The sequence below is a fragment of the Polypterus senegalus genome, chromosome 14 (genome assembly GCF_016835505.1).
Source record: "Polypterus senegalus isolate Bchr_013 chromosome 14, ASM1683550v1, whole genome shotgun sequence".
Classification (NCBI taxonomy): domain Eukaryota; kingdom Metazoa; phylum Chordata; class Cladistia; order Polypteriformes; family Polypteridae; genus Polypterus; species Polypterus senegalus.
Window position 1 is genome coordinate 55521665 of NC_053167.1, and position 18680 is coordinate 55540344.

At 40.4% G+C, this 18680-nt stretch overlaps 1 protein-coding gene across 1 annotated transcript in view; it reads left to right on the plus strand.

Annotated features, from left to right (window-relative positions):
• The window catches only part of arhgap46b (Rho GTPase activating protein 46b), a 181110-nt gene that overhangs the window by 140585 nt on the left and 21845 nt on the right, over positions 1 to 18680 (plus strand). Inside the window, exons 4-5 of the mRNA XM_039776576.1 lie at positions 7331 to 7898; positions 8388 to 8486. Coding sequence (XP_039632510.1) covers positions 7331 to 7898; positions 8388 to 8486 — 667 coding nt within the window. The remainder of the gene's footprint in view (positions 1 to 7330; positions 7899 to 8387; positions 8487 to 18680) is intronic.

An 18680-nucleotide genomic window follows, 5' to 3' on the forward strand; every position in this document is an offset into this window, starting at 1 on the left:
CATTCCTCTGTAGCCACGCCCCAGTGTGGCGGAAGTGCCGGCTGCACACCCGGAAGCCATCCGGGTGTCCCCTGTCATCTTCCCCACACCAGGAAGTGCTGGGCTCCAGGGATATTCAGGCACCGGGGCGCCGCCTGGCGGTGGCCACGGGTCCCTATAGGGCTGGGCTTCTAAGCCCTTTACCCGTGGCCCCCAACATAACCAAGACGGACGCCCCCTCGCGGTCTGGAGGAGTCACAAGCCCTCCTCTGGTCCTCCTGGGCTTCCGATACCACATAGACAAAAGTACAGAGTGACATCTATTATTTTTTGTGCATAGCACACGCATATTTGGATACCACTTTCTGTATTTCATCCTCCTATTTGCAATGAGTATAATTATTTGAGCTAATTAACAAATTGAAGCATTAGAAATAACTGAATCACTCCGTCACTACCTCAGTGGGGCTTTTATGTACACGAAGGCGAATGTAAGTGTGGATTCCTGTCCCGGCAGCCCAGTTTTCATGCCATACCACAAAAACCAATGTCTTTAAATTGGCTGGCTCAGTAGTGTCTGTGAGTGTGCCTTACCAAGGGTTAGCTCCTGTTGCCCGCTCAGTGCTTCAAAAATTCAAGGCTCCCTATGACCCTGAACTGAACTCAATTGTTTAAGGTTACAGCCTTTCAAATTTCTGACTCGGCAGACTGGTTTACCTGACCCTGAAACTCCTGGTTACTGCTTTCAAATCCTACCTTTCTTTTACCTCAAACATCACTGGCCTGCATGCTCATATAATGTTTCCAGTTGTGGTCTTATTATGTCTGGCAAAGTTGTGCTGCACTTTGGGATTCTCTATAAGCTGGTTTTATATGCACTGTTATAGTCACTGTGCATCATACAAGAAGATGGCTCTTCACTTGATGCTTAGTGTATCAGTACATGCAGGTGGAAATGCAGTAAACAGACAGAACAGCAGGGATTTAAAGTTTAGCTGGAAGAACAAGGAAGAAAGGTCTGGGGCTGTGAGCCGGTTCCATCCGGTGGCACTTCAAAACAACTCGCTGACAGTGGAAGTGAATTTAACTTCAACAAAAAGCTTGGCCTCATTCCTGTTGCCACCTAGGACTGGCCTGCTGTATTTTTCCAGTCTTAGGCTGATTTTAAAGAAACTGTTTTTTGTTGTTTTTTTTTCTTCAACCCGGAGCTCATTAGTGGTCATCTTAAGTTGACTATAAATAATTGAATGATATCCCCATTGTAGAGGTTTCCCTTTAATAAGCTGAAATGTTATTGCACCAATGTACTCAGGTTATTTTTTTTTTTTTTAATTTTTAAGCATAAAATCTGTGTCTCCTTTTTTCAACATCATAATGGCTGTACTTTTGCTCCATCTCCCCTGTACTATAAGGCTTTTGTTTTTTGTTTAGTGCATATATAGAAAAGATTTGGACAGCAGACAAGGCACCCTTAGAATTTTTTGTGGCTGGAGTGTTCTGCAGAACTCAGACTATCTTGCATATTCCACTATAATTTAAAAAATAGTCACGCAGGCCTCATAACTAGGCGGACAGAAATGTGCTGCTGTTGCATTAGGGGCACTGTGTGTGTGTGTGTGTGTGTGTGTGTATATATATATATATATATATTAAAATGAGATTTTGTTTTTGTATAAATTGTATATAAAGATTTGATTTGATTTGATATACTTTGTTAATCCCAGAGGGGAAATTGTCTTTTTGCATATATTTATATAAAAATTATCTGTCTTAAATAAATTATGAAAAGTGAGCATCAATACTACAAAAACATGGGGTTATTGATAAAAAGTGGGGGAATGTTAAAAATATGTACAAATTAAGGGGAAGTGTGTGCTTTCTGGTGCATTATAACTTTCACCAGGGCCAGGATCAATAACCAAAATCTGATGCTTATCCAAAACAATTCTTGTAATGTTTTAGACCAGGAAACACTTGGATCTCTGCTCCTCTCAGAAAGGTGATTCATTCACTTCAAGTCACTCCGACAAGGGTGCCACCACCTCTCTTGCCTCAACAGTGTGTATGACTGTCTTTGGCCCTCAGAGAAAATGAAAACAAATCATTCGGCCTGTGCAATGTGCTTCACTGTCAGCATATGTCGACACACTTCTTTTCCTCTCAGTCACAGCCCAAAGTCCAATTATGTGGCCAAGGTAGCCCACACCTCCAATTCATAGATTTCTTTACACATATCACATTGTACGCTTTCTGTTACGACCAAGTTCAAGGTCCATGGTTCGCAGGTGTTTGCGTGACTCTTAGCATTTTATGTATACAGTGATCCCCCGCCTATTGCAGAAGTTACGTTCCAGACCCATCAGCAATTCGCGATATAGAAAGACCATATAAATAAATATTTTTTTATAGTTTAAGCCTTAAAATACCCCTCCCACTTGCTTTAAACGCATGTAAATCTATTAAATTGCACTTTGTAAACACATATGTGGATGTCGGGCTAAGGATATTAGTAATATAACAATAATAATGTAGCGTTCCATCGATTCATTCAAGCCATAATGGTGAGTGACGTCCGCGTAATGCTTCCCTTCCCGAGGCATATCCAGGAGTTTTACCTTCTCCTGAACGGTCAAGGTCTTCCTCTGGCACTTAGGCTCACTATTACCATAAGGCTTAGAAGATGCAGGGTGCTTGGGAGCCATCGTAGGGCTTAAAACAAAATGAAAAGTTCACAAAAGTTTGCTCACAACAATCGGACCACAAGCAAGGTATGCGATACGCAGAGAACTGAGATGTGTCAGGGACCCACCCATAATAAAATGCATTACTACAAATGTTTGTGATGCTCCATTTGTTGGAGTACAAATGCAATGCATATGTCTCTGTTATTTGCCATTTGATATGGGATTCATAAAAGCAGTGTTAATTTTCGTGATGCACCATCTGTTGCAATGATAGATGCAGTTCTTTTTATTAATTCAAATGTTTGTGATGCTCCATCCATTGGAATTACAAATGAACTGCAAATGTCTCTGTAATATGCCAATTGGTATGGGATTTATAAAAGCAGGGTTAATGTTTGTGATGTATTATCTGTTGGAATGACAAATGCAGTTCATTTTTTTAATATAAATGTTTGTGATGCATAATCTGTTTTGAAGGACAGAGACATAGCAACCAGAAGGACACACAGCTATACAGGCACACATAGACTTATCCTTTTATTTAGGTGGAATATGCTTGAATGATTTAATAAGCTTAGCTTACCCCTACTATTCATAGAAACCATTCAATATCCCAACTCCTCTTATTTACAGATATTTACTTATTTCCAAAGCTCTAAAGGCTTTTATAAATGTTGTGTCAACAACTTTATTTTCTGATACATTTTTTATTAGTTTAAAATGAAGTGTGTTGAAAATAGAAAAACAATAAAAAAGCTGCACCAAGCATTCAAGGAAATCCCTGAGGGAGATAGGATAAATTTGTAAAAAAAAATTGTAGGATAAATTTGCAAAAAATGTTAAAATTTATTTTAATTTAAATATGTTGATTAAAAATGAGGTAATATCAGCATATGATTCACTATTAATGGCATGTTAAAATATTCAGGTAATTTTAGAGTAAACATTTTAGAGGAAAAATAAAAATGATCAAAAATCCAAACGACATATTAAATAAACAGTTTTTGGGGTGTCCACATGCTGACACTGCTGGTATGGGACAGACGGGAAGTACGAGCTTCCCAGTGGGTCATTTCATGGGAACGCCCTTCCAACTGGTAGCTCCCAGTGGAACAATTCACTGAAAACAATGCTACCCAAATTAGCTGAGCCATGACAGAACATTGGCCTCTCACTTTATTTGATATTATAAAATACAAAATAATAACCATGTCAGCCATTACTAGCATTTTGTGGTTGCCTTGTACTTGGGAATTTACAGTACATGCCTAATGCTTGTGTATATAAAAAAGCATAGTACATATGTCCCTAAATATTTGCCTGAAAATCCTAGAAACAAATTGACATATGGAGGTGACACAACACGTGTGGTATCTTTGAAAATTTCCATGTCTCTTGAGCATAACACAAGCTCTTATATCAAAAATGGGTGAATTCCACCTTTATGATTAGGTAGAACTTTATTTGTCCCCGGGGGAAATAAGATTTTTTTTTTTTCTTTTTTTTCAGATGCACTTTAAATAAATAGGTAAACAAATATACACATGCACACATATTATAGTAAAACTCACCTGAATGACTAAAAATCAAAAAAGGAAGGAAAACTTCTGACATGACAGTCACAGTGAGGCATATTGCTAATGGTATAAATGAGTCCCAGTTGCATTTCTTAACACACTTTTGCTGAAAAATTCATTGTCCAAAAGTTCTCAGTATTAGTATGTCAGAGAGTTAGGATATGCAGTGTTGTTTATAATGGCACATAGTTTTGTTGTAGTTATCTCAAGTATGTCCTATAACTGAGTCTGACCTTTTAATTGGCTTTTTGTTTCAATGGGGTATCTCTTAAAGTGATGCATTGTCAGTTAACACTTCATTTGCTGATTTTCTTATCAAATTCACAGTTGTTACTTTTTTCATTCCAGCCTTAAACCTGCTTAATCTAAGGGTCACAGGGGATTGTAGCCTGACCTGGCCTCCTTGGGTACAAGGCAGGAATAGACAAAGACGGCCCACGAGACTCGTGTAGATTATTGAGTAATGAGTTGTTGAATTTACTTCCCATCTCTCACATTTTTTCCTTGCTGTGATAATATACTGTATGTTTCGGTCTAATTCAATTCAACTAGAGCTTTGGGCAAGACTTTATAGATATTTCTCCAATCCAGGGACCTCCACAGATGAACAGTAGACACAAGTGAGCATGTAGCTGGCACCCCCATCCACCTTTGAGAGACGGGTCTTGGACTATATGAGTCCTCTTGTAGTAGACCACCAGGACACTCTGCAGTTTCCCTTTTGGACAATGATTGTAGTGAAGGATACAATTATCTTTCTGCTTCACAAGGTTAATTCTCACCCAGATAAAGCTGGCAGCACTGTGAGGATTATGTTTTTTGATTTCTCCTGTGCCTTCTTTACCATCCAGCCATCCTTGTTAAGGGGTAAGCTCAGAGTTATGAAGGCAGATGAGCTTATGGTGTCCTGGATAATGGACTATCTGTCAAGCAGACCACAGTTTGTGAGACCCAAGGACTGTGTTTCTGATATGGATGTGAGCAACATTGGAGCACCACAAGTAACACTCCTCTTTTCTATTCACTCCGTACATCTCAGACTATAAATATAACATGAGGTCATGCCATTTGCAGAAATTCTCGGATGATTCTGCAATTACACGACGTGTTGGTGAGTGGGATGAGACAGAGTATAGGAGTCAGGTGGGGAACTTTGGTCCTTGGTGCAAAGAGAACTGTCTGCAAAACCAGGGAATTGCTTATTGACTTTTGCGGCATCAACGAGCCTCAATATCTGGTCACTATTCAAGTAGTGGTTGTAGAAGTGGTTGACATTAACAACATGTCAGACTGGTCTCAAAACACAGAACTACTATATAAGAAAGGAGACTGCATTCCTTTAATGTGGGAAACAACATCCTTCACATCTTCTGTAACTCTGTGATGGCCAGTGCGATTTTCTACACTGTGGTGCCCTGAATCTGTAACATCACTTCAAGAGAGGTCAACCGAATTAGCCTAATAAGCTAATTAAAAGGGCAAGCTCAGTTATGGGACATACTCTGGACTCCTGGAGGTGGTAGTACTGGAGAGAATGAAAACAAAACTGAGTGCCATTATGAACAATGCTGCACGTCGTCTCTCTGACACACCAACACTGAGGACTTTTAGCCAACAATTCTGTCTATCTATCTATTTATCTATCATATAGTGACTTGTATCTATCATATAGTGCCTTTCATATCTATCTATTCTATCTATTCTATCTATCTATTCTATCTATTCTATCTATCTATTCTATCTATCTACAAAAGTCCACTCTAGTTGAACTGAGCGGAAGAAATATCAGCACCGCATAAAGTATTACTTTTAATGCCAGGCAGGGTAAAATCAGTTTCTTGATGTCCTGAAGAACTTTACAATCCATTGTCCTCAGTAGCTTAGTTACTGAGCTGAATTTGTCGTAATTTTTTCTGCAGTTAAGAAACAGATGTCAGTTTATAGGTCTTGCAATTTATTTAGTACCAAGAAAAAATTGCTTACCTATGTCTGGGCCTAAATGTGTGCCAAGAGTCAGAAGGTGCTGCTCTGTGTTTTGTTCTTTTTCTGCGCAATCTTGAGATAAAGACTGTCAGTATTGCACAGGAAAGAGGCACAAGCAAAGGTAATGATCTTTTAAAGAAGTTTCTGTTAATCAAAGTAACAAAAGAAGGCTTCTGGCCATTAAGAGCATAGTACAGTCTTCTGGTTGTGTGTGTGTGTGTGTGTGTACCACAGCAGTTGTCTTCCAGTGACAAGAGTTCACGAAATGCAATGTTCTCTGTTAAGGATCCAATGTAGGTTTATTTAAATGCGCATTTACATTACGTCATCTTCACAGATACTTACAAAGCATCTTGCTGTCTTAATTCTTGTCCTCACTGAAAAGCAGAAGTGAAAAGGAGGAGCAGCAGTCACATTGCTACACCACGAAGAAATACACAGAAGAAAAAAAAAGTTTTGCAGAAAGCAAATAAATATGGGACACACTTGTAGAGCGTCTTGATTTACCAACATTCTGCTTCTGTGCCAGACCAAGCCATCCACAGAAAATGCTGAGGCACACACATTCTGAAGCAGACATTAATTTTAATGCTGCACTATACTTTTCCTTTCTTCTCTATTATGGTGCAGTGACAGATTTCCTGGCTCAGATATGAGTGTTAATAAAAACGAAAATTATTTAAAAAAAATAATAAAAACCTCTGAAAGCTTGCTGTTGCTGTCTGTACTTCTTTTCCATACAAGTACCTCCTCCTGTGCTATATTTCTCTTTGGTGGAGGCGTTGGATAGGATTAGATAAGGCTGTACTAAATCTGCCTGCTTTCAGAAGCTCCAGAGAACATGTGAAATTATAACTGACTTACTCATGCCTGCTGAACACTGTTATTAAAACCTTACAGATGCTTGTTGTTGTTTTTTTTCCCTTTACTAAAATTTGCAGCAGGACAGAGGAGAGCAATTGGTTTTTATAGAGTACATTTTCTCCGCTGAAGATTACTGTTCTTGCAGGAGAGCTGGTCAGAACTGATGACATATCGTTTTTTGGAACGCATTGTGCTTAGAAATATTTGGATGTAATTGTGTTGTTTTATTTTCCCCTTCTTCAGGCTGGAACACTGGAATCCAAGGCAAATCTGAAAAACCGTCAGCAGGCTGGCAACACACTGAACTCTGTGAGCACTAGCTATCAGTTTCCTTATGCTACTCTGTGCAAACCCCCAACTGATGCCAACATGGTAGACTGGGCTTCCAAGAACCTAAACATGCACACTCAGGGCATCTTCAGACGGAGGGTTTCCATTGCCAACATGCTTTCGTGGAACAGGGGATCCATCAAGAAACCTATGCTGATCACCAATGACCGCACCGTAAAGAAGGAGGCCTGTGAGATGTACAAGCTGGTTCAGATCTACATGGGGGACCGGCAGGCCCGCTTAGACCATCGCCACGTGGCACTAGTCATAGTCACAAAGTGTTGGACCATGCAGGGCCTACGGGACGAACTGTACGTTCAGCTAGTCAGACAGACAACAGACAATCTGTGCTTTCGTAGCCTGGCAGCAGGCTGGGAGCTGATGGCCATCAGTCTAGCTTTCTTTTCACCCTCACCCAAGTTCAGACGCTACCTAGAAGGCTACATCCAGAGGCACCTGGACCCAAGTTCTGATAAGAAAAGTAAGTATTGCTGCTATGGCATGGAGAGTTCATAACATACAAGGCTCATGAATCATACAAATAATGCAAAGGGGTATTAAAATGAGATATGAGACTCATATTGGAACATCTGAGATATTATGAAGGAATCCCAGTCATGTCAGCTAGGCTGTGCATGTAGCCAATATAGTTTACAGATGCCAAATACTGTATAGAAAAATGCTAGAACAGTTTTAGCACATGCTTTATCATCTGCTAGAGTGAACTTACATTCACACCTTCCAAAATATGAACAGGTTCTTGAAGTATAAGAAATGATCATGTTTTTTTTTAACAATTGGCTGGACAGAGGAGAAGTTTAGCCAAGTCAACATAATGATATAAGCTAAAGAGCCTCATTTTTAAGGTGGTATTGCCACTGGAGGTCTCCATATCATTTGAAAGAATCTGTTTCTGAAAAAGAAAAAAATCTTTCACTGAGTTTTTTTTTTTTTTTTTCCTGTCGCTCAGTAATGAGACATATCAAGGAACAGCAGGAAATGAAGCACAAAAAGAATTCCAAGTCAAGGAAGAAAAGGAAACAGAACACAGAGGAAGAAGAAGAGGAGGGTGAGACTATTTGCTTTTTATGTAATGTGTGTGTAAGAAAAGCAGTTTAAATGTGGAAATGCTTTGCAATTTGTAAAACGGACAATTACAGAGGCTGGACTTCCTCTTGCCCACGGTGATGTTACTTTTGTCTGACTCCCTGATTAGCTATTTCTGGGAGCAGTTTACCATACGCTAAAGGAGAAGTAGGCACTATGGTAGTGTTGTTGCCTCAACTTCACAAGACCGGGTTCATATCCCAGTCTCTCTTTGGGTAGTTCTTTCAGTACCGCCATTTTCATTCCACATCTCAGAGATGTGCCACTGTTATTTGGTTCTGTTACTTTGGGTACATGTGTATTTGTGATGGACAAAATGGCCCAAACAACTATGAAGTGGACTAATAGGTTTCAGAAATTGAACGAATATGCTCATAATGGAAAGCATTCTTTTAATTAACTTCTCATCTCATGGTGATTTATTGTTCCTCTGGCACATCCTTTGCTGATTGCTGTACTCATTCTTGGAGTTTCACTTTTGTTAGCTTTACATTGTCCGTTTTCATTCCAGTAAAAGAGAACCCTGCATGTTGTTTTTACTGACTGCACATGTTTTTAAAGCTTGTTACTGGCTGACCATAATGCTGCAACTATCAGCATCACATTTCGCATGCCAGTGTCTGAGGAAGTTTGACTTCCTTTAGGTTCACTCTGTATTCTGTCGTCTGTTTAGAAAACCTAGTTTTGTTTAGATTCGCACTTTAAGAAATCCATGTATCGTATAGCAAACCACATTTGCATTATGAAGACTGAAACTCCATTTTTCTGTGTAGGACAGATTCGCTCTAGGTCTTTTGTCCATCGTTGAACCACACATTACTATATTTGTGCTTGCAGAAGTGGATTTGTTTACTGCTGCCTTTCATGGTAAATGAGTTGATATGGTCGAGCGACATAGCTGTGGCAGCCCACTGGTGACCAGTCCTGAGCTAAAGGCTTCTGCTGCATAAACATGCTGATATAGTGACTCAGTTCTTGAAGCAAAAATAAACAAGAACTTAAGTGCTGGTTTTGAGTTGATGAGAAATGCTTAGTGTGTATAAAAATGTACAATCCTATGACTCTATATTCGTGTCATTCATAGTTCCTGTGTGCATTGGAGTTTGCAGTGATGCAACTATCCCTAGAAAATGGATGTTCTGAGATTGGAACAATTTATTTGTGAGCCTGGGATTATTAATAATTCATTTTGTATACTGTGATCATCGTGTGCCTCGTATGAACTTTTCTTGGTCACCTAATCAGTTGTCTGCATAAATTTGAGGCTTTACTAGTATCATGAAATATTGCAGTACAGACATTTTACAGCTGTGGGTTTCATACCTTTGGAAAGAAAACTACTTTCCTTAAACTCTTTTTCTCCATCACAGAAGGTGAGCATCTCTTCTGGCCACACTGCTCTTTGTGTTTTTGTAAGTGACCATTCTAAAAGAAGTGTGAGGCCCAACAGTGGCATCAGTTTGTTTGGCCTTGTTAGGCTTCCTCTAGCACTAGCTTTTTATGTGGCTGTGCCATAGTTGCAGGGTCACAGCTGATGGGCATTTCCTTGGCGTCTGCTGCTGTGCTCACTTCAACATGCTTTGGAGAGTGTGCCGGTCCTGGCATGTATAGTGACTGGTGGTTGTTAGTTAAATAGAAACCAGTCACTATGCTTTTATGGTTCAGCCAAGGCAGCATTGCCAGATGTGTGGATTTATAAGAGAGTTGTGCAGGAATAAATTTTGTGTTGGCAGTGTGCGGGGCAGCTGCCCAAACGTCAAAACGCCAAGCGGGACAGCTCTCCAGACATCCATTTATAGGGGTCAAAATCGCAAGGTGGATAGGCATTAACAGCAGCAAAATTCCAAGAGGGGACCCAACCTAGTTGTTAATTTTTGCTTTGTATAATTCTTGAATATTATCTTGCTTATTAATCTTTTTATATTTTGAGCCTAAGGGGCCAGGGCCGCCCTTAGCCCATATAAAGCCTGAAGAGTCCTCAGTTTAGTGCCTGGACACTTGCTTTCCTGCTTGTGTTTGTTCAGCTCATGTTCAGGCATTTTTACTTCTTGTTTTTAATTCTTCTGGTTTTTAGACTTTCTACTCTCGTTTAGGGTTTTGGTTTGTGGATCAGACTTATTTGTTTTTGTATTGCTTTCTAAAGCAATACTTTGAAATTGTTTTATCTTTTTGAGTTCTCTTTTAACTTAGTTTTTGAATTTTTTTTTCTCTTTTTAATAAGCTTTATTAATATAAATAAGCATTGTACTTGTTCAGCTTGGCCAGGGGTTTTATATGGTTTCCTCTCTATTTGAAATTTATTAGCTTTTTGGTATGTAGGCCAGAAAGTCTGCTTCTCAAGTTTAGAACCAGGCTGATATATATATATATATTTTTTTTTTTGGATAAAGCCTTCACAGGAGTGCTGAAGCCTAGACTTAATTTTAAAGCCTGTTTTACATTTTCTGGACTTTTGTTTTTATTTTTAATTGTTATTATTATTTGTTACAGCTTTTTCTTTGGTTGCTAAAAGTAATGGGGGTACAGCCTAAGAATCCAAGGAGGCAATTAATATTTTTAAATTGAGCATCGAGAACTGAGTAATTTTTTTTAGTATATGCAGTAAATGAGATGACTATCTACCTGCTCATCCACTCTCTGACACAGTAACACTGAGGACTTTCAGCCAACAAATCATTCAGCAGAAGTGTTTGAGGAAATGCTATGCTAATGGGCTGAGGAAATGCCTCTTTCTGGGGTGCCATTTTGTTGCAACACAATTGTTTTCTGTTTGTAATACAGTGTATCTAGGCTATTGTTAGGTAAGATATCCAGGAGTGTGTGACATGTGCCATAATCACAGTGATGGTGTAAAGGTCAGCATCATACATTCCTTTTACTGGCCAAGTTTGTGATTAATTCATTACTTTAGCGTCATTGTTATAAAGTTTTCTCTGGCAAGGATTGTTTTTTGTTCTTTGACTTTTGGCTTAGGCTACTTGAAATATTCTGGTTTTTAAATCTGTCACTACCTCTCACAATATTTGATTTTCTTACATATCCTACCCATTATTTATTTGTATCACGTTCTCCCAACTGTTACTATCACGTTGCAACTCCCGTGCAGTCTTTACAGAGTTGTTTTAGTTTCAGCAATGACCTTTATTTCATACGTGAACATCGTAATAGGTCTTAATCTCCCTTTATCCAATCGAGACAGGCATCTTTGCAAGCAAGGCAAACATCAACCTAGGATGTGGCAACACTCCGTCTGTGGGTTGATTCGGGCACACACCCACAATTTAAAATGACCAGTTATGCAATTCTTAGTCGATGTGAGAAAAATCCGTAAAAACTTGAGGAAAACATGTAAACTCCACACAGGAATTTTGAGCCCAGGAAACCGGATGCATAAATCTGCAGTGCTACTTGTTGTGGCACCATGCCACACATGTCATTCTCTTTATTAGTTGAAGTTCAAACTTGACAGAAGCTATACCGATCCATTCTTGAGTGATGCACAAGCAAATCATAAGGGCACTTTATAGCTTGATAGCAGGTGGAAAAAGTGTGGCAGTGCTTGATCCCCATCATAAAAAGTGAGTTTGGATGCATACTGCTTCAGACAGACAGGTCACCTGTTGTGAAACAAGTTGACTTCTGTAATATTCTGTTGTCATATGCTGGCAACCAGCTGCCAATTAAAGCAGCTAAACTTGGGTTTAACCCTGTGAATGCACAACTGTAATTTGAATTGGGATTGTGTAATACTGTGTGTGACAGACATCCGTGAGAAGTCAAGCAAAATGACAACTTTTATTGGCTAACTTTACAAAATGCAAGCTTTTGGGGCAACTAAGGTTGCTTCTTCGTCTTGCCTGAAAAAGGGGCCTTAGCTGCCTGGAAAGTCTGCATATTGTAATCTTTTCAGTTAGCCAATAAAAATTGTCATTTTGCTTGACTTCCCATTGCATCCATAATGGCTAACACAGTACCACACCCTACTACTACTACTACTGACAGTCATCTGTGAAAGCATTTTGGCAGAGGTGGCCTGAAGAGGGCTGATGATAAGTAAGACGCAGGATGTGGCACAGGAAACAGCTACTAAAGTTTTGAGCCATTATCATGGCTATATTGGTCTTGTCTTAACCTTTTATCAAGTAAAAGCCTTTTCACATTTGACCTATAATTGTTGCAAACACACTATTGGGCACATATTGATGTGTTCTTCGATCCACAGACCTTTGTTACCTTTGTACCAGTCACCTATACCATAACACAGTTTTTGTGGTTGATATAACTTGCTTGTTACAGATCACAGTGAGACATGTCACCATTGGAGCAGATGTGGTCTAGTGACTGAGGTGACGAAGTCTAAAGGTAACGCCTGCCTGTTCAGAAAATGACACAAGCTCAGGGTTAAGCCTTAACAAGTTAGTAACCAGCCAGAACGTCAATTTTTAAAGATGTAGATAATTGTGCTATGCATGTGCCTCTTTGAAAAGGTGCTATATAAAACAGAGCTTGTTTATTTATATTTTTTATATTTATTTAATGGTTAATTATTAGTAATTGGAGGAAAAGCAACAGTAGGCTGTAGGCTGCCATGAAAGGAGGCAGCTCCTCCTGAAATTAAACACTGTGTATTAAACAAGTTGAGCTACACTGACTGTTGTCTCTTCAAACCATTTATTCTCATGGATTCCCTCACTGTCTCCAATTCTGCTCCTCGTCCTCTGATTGTGCTGTCCATTCATTATGCTACCTTTCCATTTCCACTCACATTCTGCTCCTTGTATCATGCACACATGTCTCTGCTGCTGCTGTTGTATGTCATAAAATGCACAGCTGCTTTTTGTTACTGGGCCGTTGAATATCATGCAGATAAAAGAATCACAGGCCATATTATTTTGATTTTTCATTGCTTGTTATCCAATGTCTGCATTCTTACCTGTGATCACAAGCCTTGGGTTGAGAGTGAAAGAATATGACAGCAGCTACAAGTAAGTAAGCAAAAAAAAAAGAGACCTGGGCCAAATTGCTAGGCTCCGACTCAACGACAAGGTGAGCATCTTGGTAATCTTGGTGAACTTGTGATTGTTTCTCCAGAATGAGGGAACTCAGTCTTTTATGGACTACACATCTAATTTTCTTCAGAAATTGTATGTGCTTAGGATGCAGAGGTCATGTTTGCTCTGCTGAGCCGGTTGCACCCACAAAAAGCAGATAGAAAGCCAAGTTAAGTGCTTTTCACCCTGTCGTATTCTAACTCGTTTGGTGAGTGAGTGTATGAAATCATCATAGTCCAGTGGGAGCATATTAATGATTCGTTTTGGCAAAAAAAAAAAAAGCAGACTATAGGAAGCTGCCCCCTTCTTTGTGCTTTGTGGACTTTGTTAAATGGTGTGACTCAAACCACTTACACCTGAACACCAGCAAAACCAAGGAGCTGGTGGTGGATTTTAGGAGACCCAGGCCCCTCATGGACCCTGTGATCATCAGAGGTGACTGTGTGCAGAGGGTACAGACCTATAAATACTGTACCTGGGAGTGCAGCTGGATGACAAATTGGACTGGACTGCCAATACTGATGCTCTGTGCAAGAAAGGTCAGAGCCGACTATACTTCCTTAGAAGACTGGCATCCTTCAACATCTGCAATAAGATGCTGCAGATGTTTTATCAGGCAGTCGTGGCGAGCGCCCTCTTATACGCGGTGGTGTGCTGGGGAGGCAGCATAAAGAAGGGCATCTCACGCCTGGACAAACTGGTGAGGAAGGCAGGCTCTATTGTAGGCATGGAGCTGGACAGTTTGACATCCATGGCAGAGCGATGGGCGCTGAGCAGGCTCCTGTAAATCATGGGGAATCCACTGCATTCACTGAACAGGATCATCTCCAGACAGAGGAGCAGCTTCAGCGACAGACTGCTGTCACTGACCTGCTCCACTGACAGACTGAGGAGATCGTTCCTCCCCCACACTATGTGACTCTTCAATTCCACCTGGGGAGTAAACGTTAACATTTTACAAAGGTATTGTATTGTTTTTTATCAGCTGCTGCTGGAGTATCTGAATTTGCCCTTAGGATTTATAAAGTATCAATCTATCTATCTATCTTTCTTTCAAATTCTGCTAACGTAAAACTACCTACCACATCAGGGATTTAATCCATTGCTGGTGTGTGTTAGGGTAATGCAAATTCAGGATTGACCCCAGCCATACCACCTGTGCTTCAAAACAGCAAATCCACCTGAAGCTAAGTATGTTCAGGCCCAGATGCGATACCATCTAGGAAAAGTTTGGGTTTCAGCTGATAGAAGTTTTGGTGAGGCCAGCAGAGGATGCTCACCCTGTGGTCTGTGTGTGGATCCCAATGCCCCAGAACAGTGATGGGAACACTGTGCTGTAAAAATGCTATTATCCTTCAGATGAGTTGTTAAACTGAGGTTCTGACTCTCTCGGGTCATTTCCTGACTAAATTGTCTATCATGGCCTGTTCATTCTAGCCCCCTAATAATCATCTGTCCTTTATTGCCTAACTACCTCTCTCACGCCTTCAGCACCTAATGACTAATGTGTGCTGAGTGAGTGTATTGGTGCAAAATGGCTGCTGTTGAATCATCCAGGTGGATGCTGCACATCGATGGTGGTTGAAGTGCCTCCTCCTTCTCTATGTAAAGTGCTTTGAGTGACTTGAAAAGCACTTTATAAATGCAATGTCTACATCTTCTTCCATATAAGTGTTGGAAGAGTGCCTCAGTGGGCCCTGCAGTGGACCTACACACCCTCCAGGGTTCATTCCTGCCTTGTGCCTAATTCTGTCAGGATAGACTCCAGCATCCGTGCCCCATCTCCCAATTGGATTACGCAAGTCTGAGAATGTTTTCATTTGTATTTATTACTTGTGGCTGATATATTGCTTCATTTGCTTTCTTTGACACTTCTACAATCATATCCATTCCCACTCTAACGAATATCTAACCATATTTACAGGGTGTACATTGCACTGCATTCTGTTTCATCTTTAAACTAAATAAAACAAATTGCTTTTACTGCTTGAATTTTTTTTTTTGCTAAGAACCGCAAAGGCCTGAGCTGAAATTTTTGAGGGTGTTTTAATGCAGGCACTTGACTCGTTACGCTCTGCTAACATAAGCACTGCCAAGAAAAGCTGGCCCAGAAAGAAATATAGAAGCTATGACATCATGCGGTGATACTGTGCTGATGCCATTTAAGGTTTCCATAGTTCCAGTTTGAGAATTTTTTGAGTAAATAATGACATTCCTCATTTTCCTCCCGGTGGCTTCCCATTTATCCAGACTTTGTCCTTCATCTTTAGCCATTTATTGAAACATTTGATATCTGCTTAGCATGAGCTGGATGGGGGGGGGGTATGAAGAATGGAAAAAGCATCTGTGACTGCTTATTAATTTTGATTACAGGGAATGCTGTCCAGGGGTACATTTTTCAATAGGCTTTGCACTGCGCTTGTTCACAAACATAACTTTGTTTTAACTTGCATATTTTTCATTCTTGGTAAGAAATCTGAGAAGGTGGTTTAGGAGACGACCATGTAGAAAATGTATGGATTAACGTCTGATGCCAACTGTTCATTACAGAAATACAGGGTAGGACAAAATAGTTTTTCTTTGGCTTCTTGCTGTTTCAGATATATGACTCTAAGAAATGAAGCAATATTCTGGATTTTGGTTCCATGTTTATGTTGGTCAGAACTATAAAAAAAAAAAAGATGAAGAAGAGTAATTTCTGCTACCTGCTAAAATACAAAAAGAGTGTGTGGCCAAGGTACTAGAGCACAACTCATTTCATTAACTCAAAGGCTTTGATTTATAGGTTGCTCACAGCAAAATTCCTAGCCTAAGAACATAAAAGAAATGTGAAAAAGTTAGAAGGAGCATATCAAAGGCTGCCCGGGGCAGGTTCCTGCCTCATGCGTACTGATGCCCAGTTAGGTTCTAACCCCTCATGGTCTCTGTTTGGATTAGGCATTTGAGATCAGAAGGATGGGTTGATATATACAAGGGACAATGGTAAATTTTTCTTTGCTGGTATAATTTTCACAAAAACTTTATGCTATAGCAGTATTCTGAAACGACTAGAAGGTGAACTTGCTGGTCTGAATCTGTTTATCAAACTTTTTTGGAAAAGGGCTTGTATACTACTGTATATACCATATACAGTATGTGATTTAATAATACTTTTACTGTATTATAAAGTTTTCCTTGGCACAGTTAAAAGGTAACAGCTTCAGCCACCTCACTGTAGCTTACACTTTGTTAAACAGGGCAAGTTGTTGTTTTAATTTTCCTTGGATTGGGAGTTAATTTGCAAAACTAAATTAAGACTCGCCGGTTAGGTGGTTTGGCGATTCTAAATTGGCCCTACTGTGTGCTTGGTGTGTGGGTGTGTTTGTGTGTGTCTTGCGGTGGGTTGGCGCCCTGCCCGGGATTGGTTCCTGCCTTGTGCCCTGTGTTGGCTGGGATTGGCTCCAGCAGACCCCCGTGACCCTGTGTTCAGATTCAGCGGGTTGGAAAATAGATGGATGGAATTAAGACTCATCCAGAAGACATGAAGAACTAGTTGATTGGTAACTCAGTACTGGCCTAGCATGCGTGACTGTGCCCACTGGCACACTGGCCTAATGTTTGATGCTACTGGGCCCTGTCCTTTAATTGGATCAAGTATTTCATGTTATAGGGGATGCTGGAGTGAGCTACCAAATTACCAAAATGTGAGGTTAGTTAGCCAGCTTTTTTCTGTGCATCGGTCACCGTCTGAACTCAGAAATGGTCACATCTGTGCATTTAACACCCCTACGGAATTTAGCAGTGTTTTATATTCAGGCTTCTGTTTTTGTCAAGAGGCTGCTAATGTGTCTTACTTCCTTCAGGTAATTGAGTTTATAATAAACACATTGAGGTTGCAGGTCGCCAGGCAGCTGGTATTCTTAAGGAGGGTACGTGACTTAACTAGTAAACTGGAAGAACTTTACAGTACAGTCAACCAGCCACCCATCCATTTCCTTAACCCGCTTTTTCCATTACAGCATCAAGAGGAATCCTTAACAGCATCATCCAGCTCAAGCAAGAACACCAGTCCTGGACATGACAGTGGGGCACCACAGGCATACCTACAATCCATCAGGCCATACTAATATTCTAAAACTCTCAAAAGCAGTAGACATGTAAACAGAGTTAAGTTAAATTGTTACCTTGAAATGCATTTATATGCAAAAGTTGTCCGGTAAGATATCTAATTGAAACATTCATTCATTTTCTACCACATATCCAAAACTGGTTCACAGGGGCAACAGTCTTATCAATAAGGCCCGTAGAAACCTTTCCCCAGTCACACTTGCCAACTCATACTGTGGATTCTCAAGGCATTCCCAGGCTGTCTAAGAGATATGATCCTTCCAGCAAGCCCTGAGTCTTCCCCGGGGTCTCCTATCAGCAGGTCATGCCTGTAAGACCTCAACAGGGAGCCTCTCCAGGAGGCATCCATATCAGATGCCCGAACCACCTCAATTGATTCTTCTCAATGCAGAGGGTCAGCAGCTCTACTCTGAGCCTCTCCCAGATGTCTGTGCTTCCGATCTCTAGGGAGAGCCCAGTCACCCTGCAGAGAATGGTCATTTTTAGCAGCTTGTAGCCACAGTCTCATTCTTTTGGTCATTACCCAAAGCTCACGACCATAGGTGAGGACAGGACCGTAGATTGACTGGTAAATCAAGAGCTTCGCCTTCTCACTCTGCTCCTTCTTCACCACTACAGATCTGTATAATGACCACAATAACTGCACTTTACCTCCTAACCATCTGTCGCTCTTGCCATCCCCTTTCCCGTCACTCATGAACAAGACCCCAAGGTACTTAAACTCCTCCACCTAAGGCTCACCTCCCACCTTTTCAGTTGCTGGAGATGACAGGATGATGATAAGTAGTGATTCAGCAAAACCATGGAAAATTTCAGGAGCTTCGCTGAACTCTGCAGAATGCATTGAAATCCATGGAGAAGGTGGAAATGAACAACTGTAGTTTTAAGTGGAATAAAATGGTGCAATGGTCTCTCTAGTGTTCCTCTTTGAAAAATGATTTAAGCGATATTCCTGCTGCACCATTGGCTGTTTGTTTTTTCAAGCCAAACCATCGTAG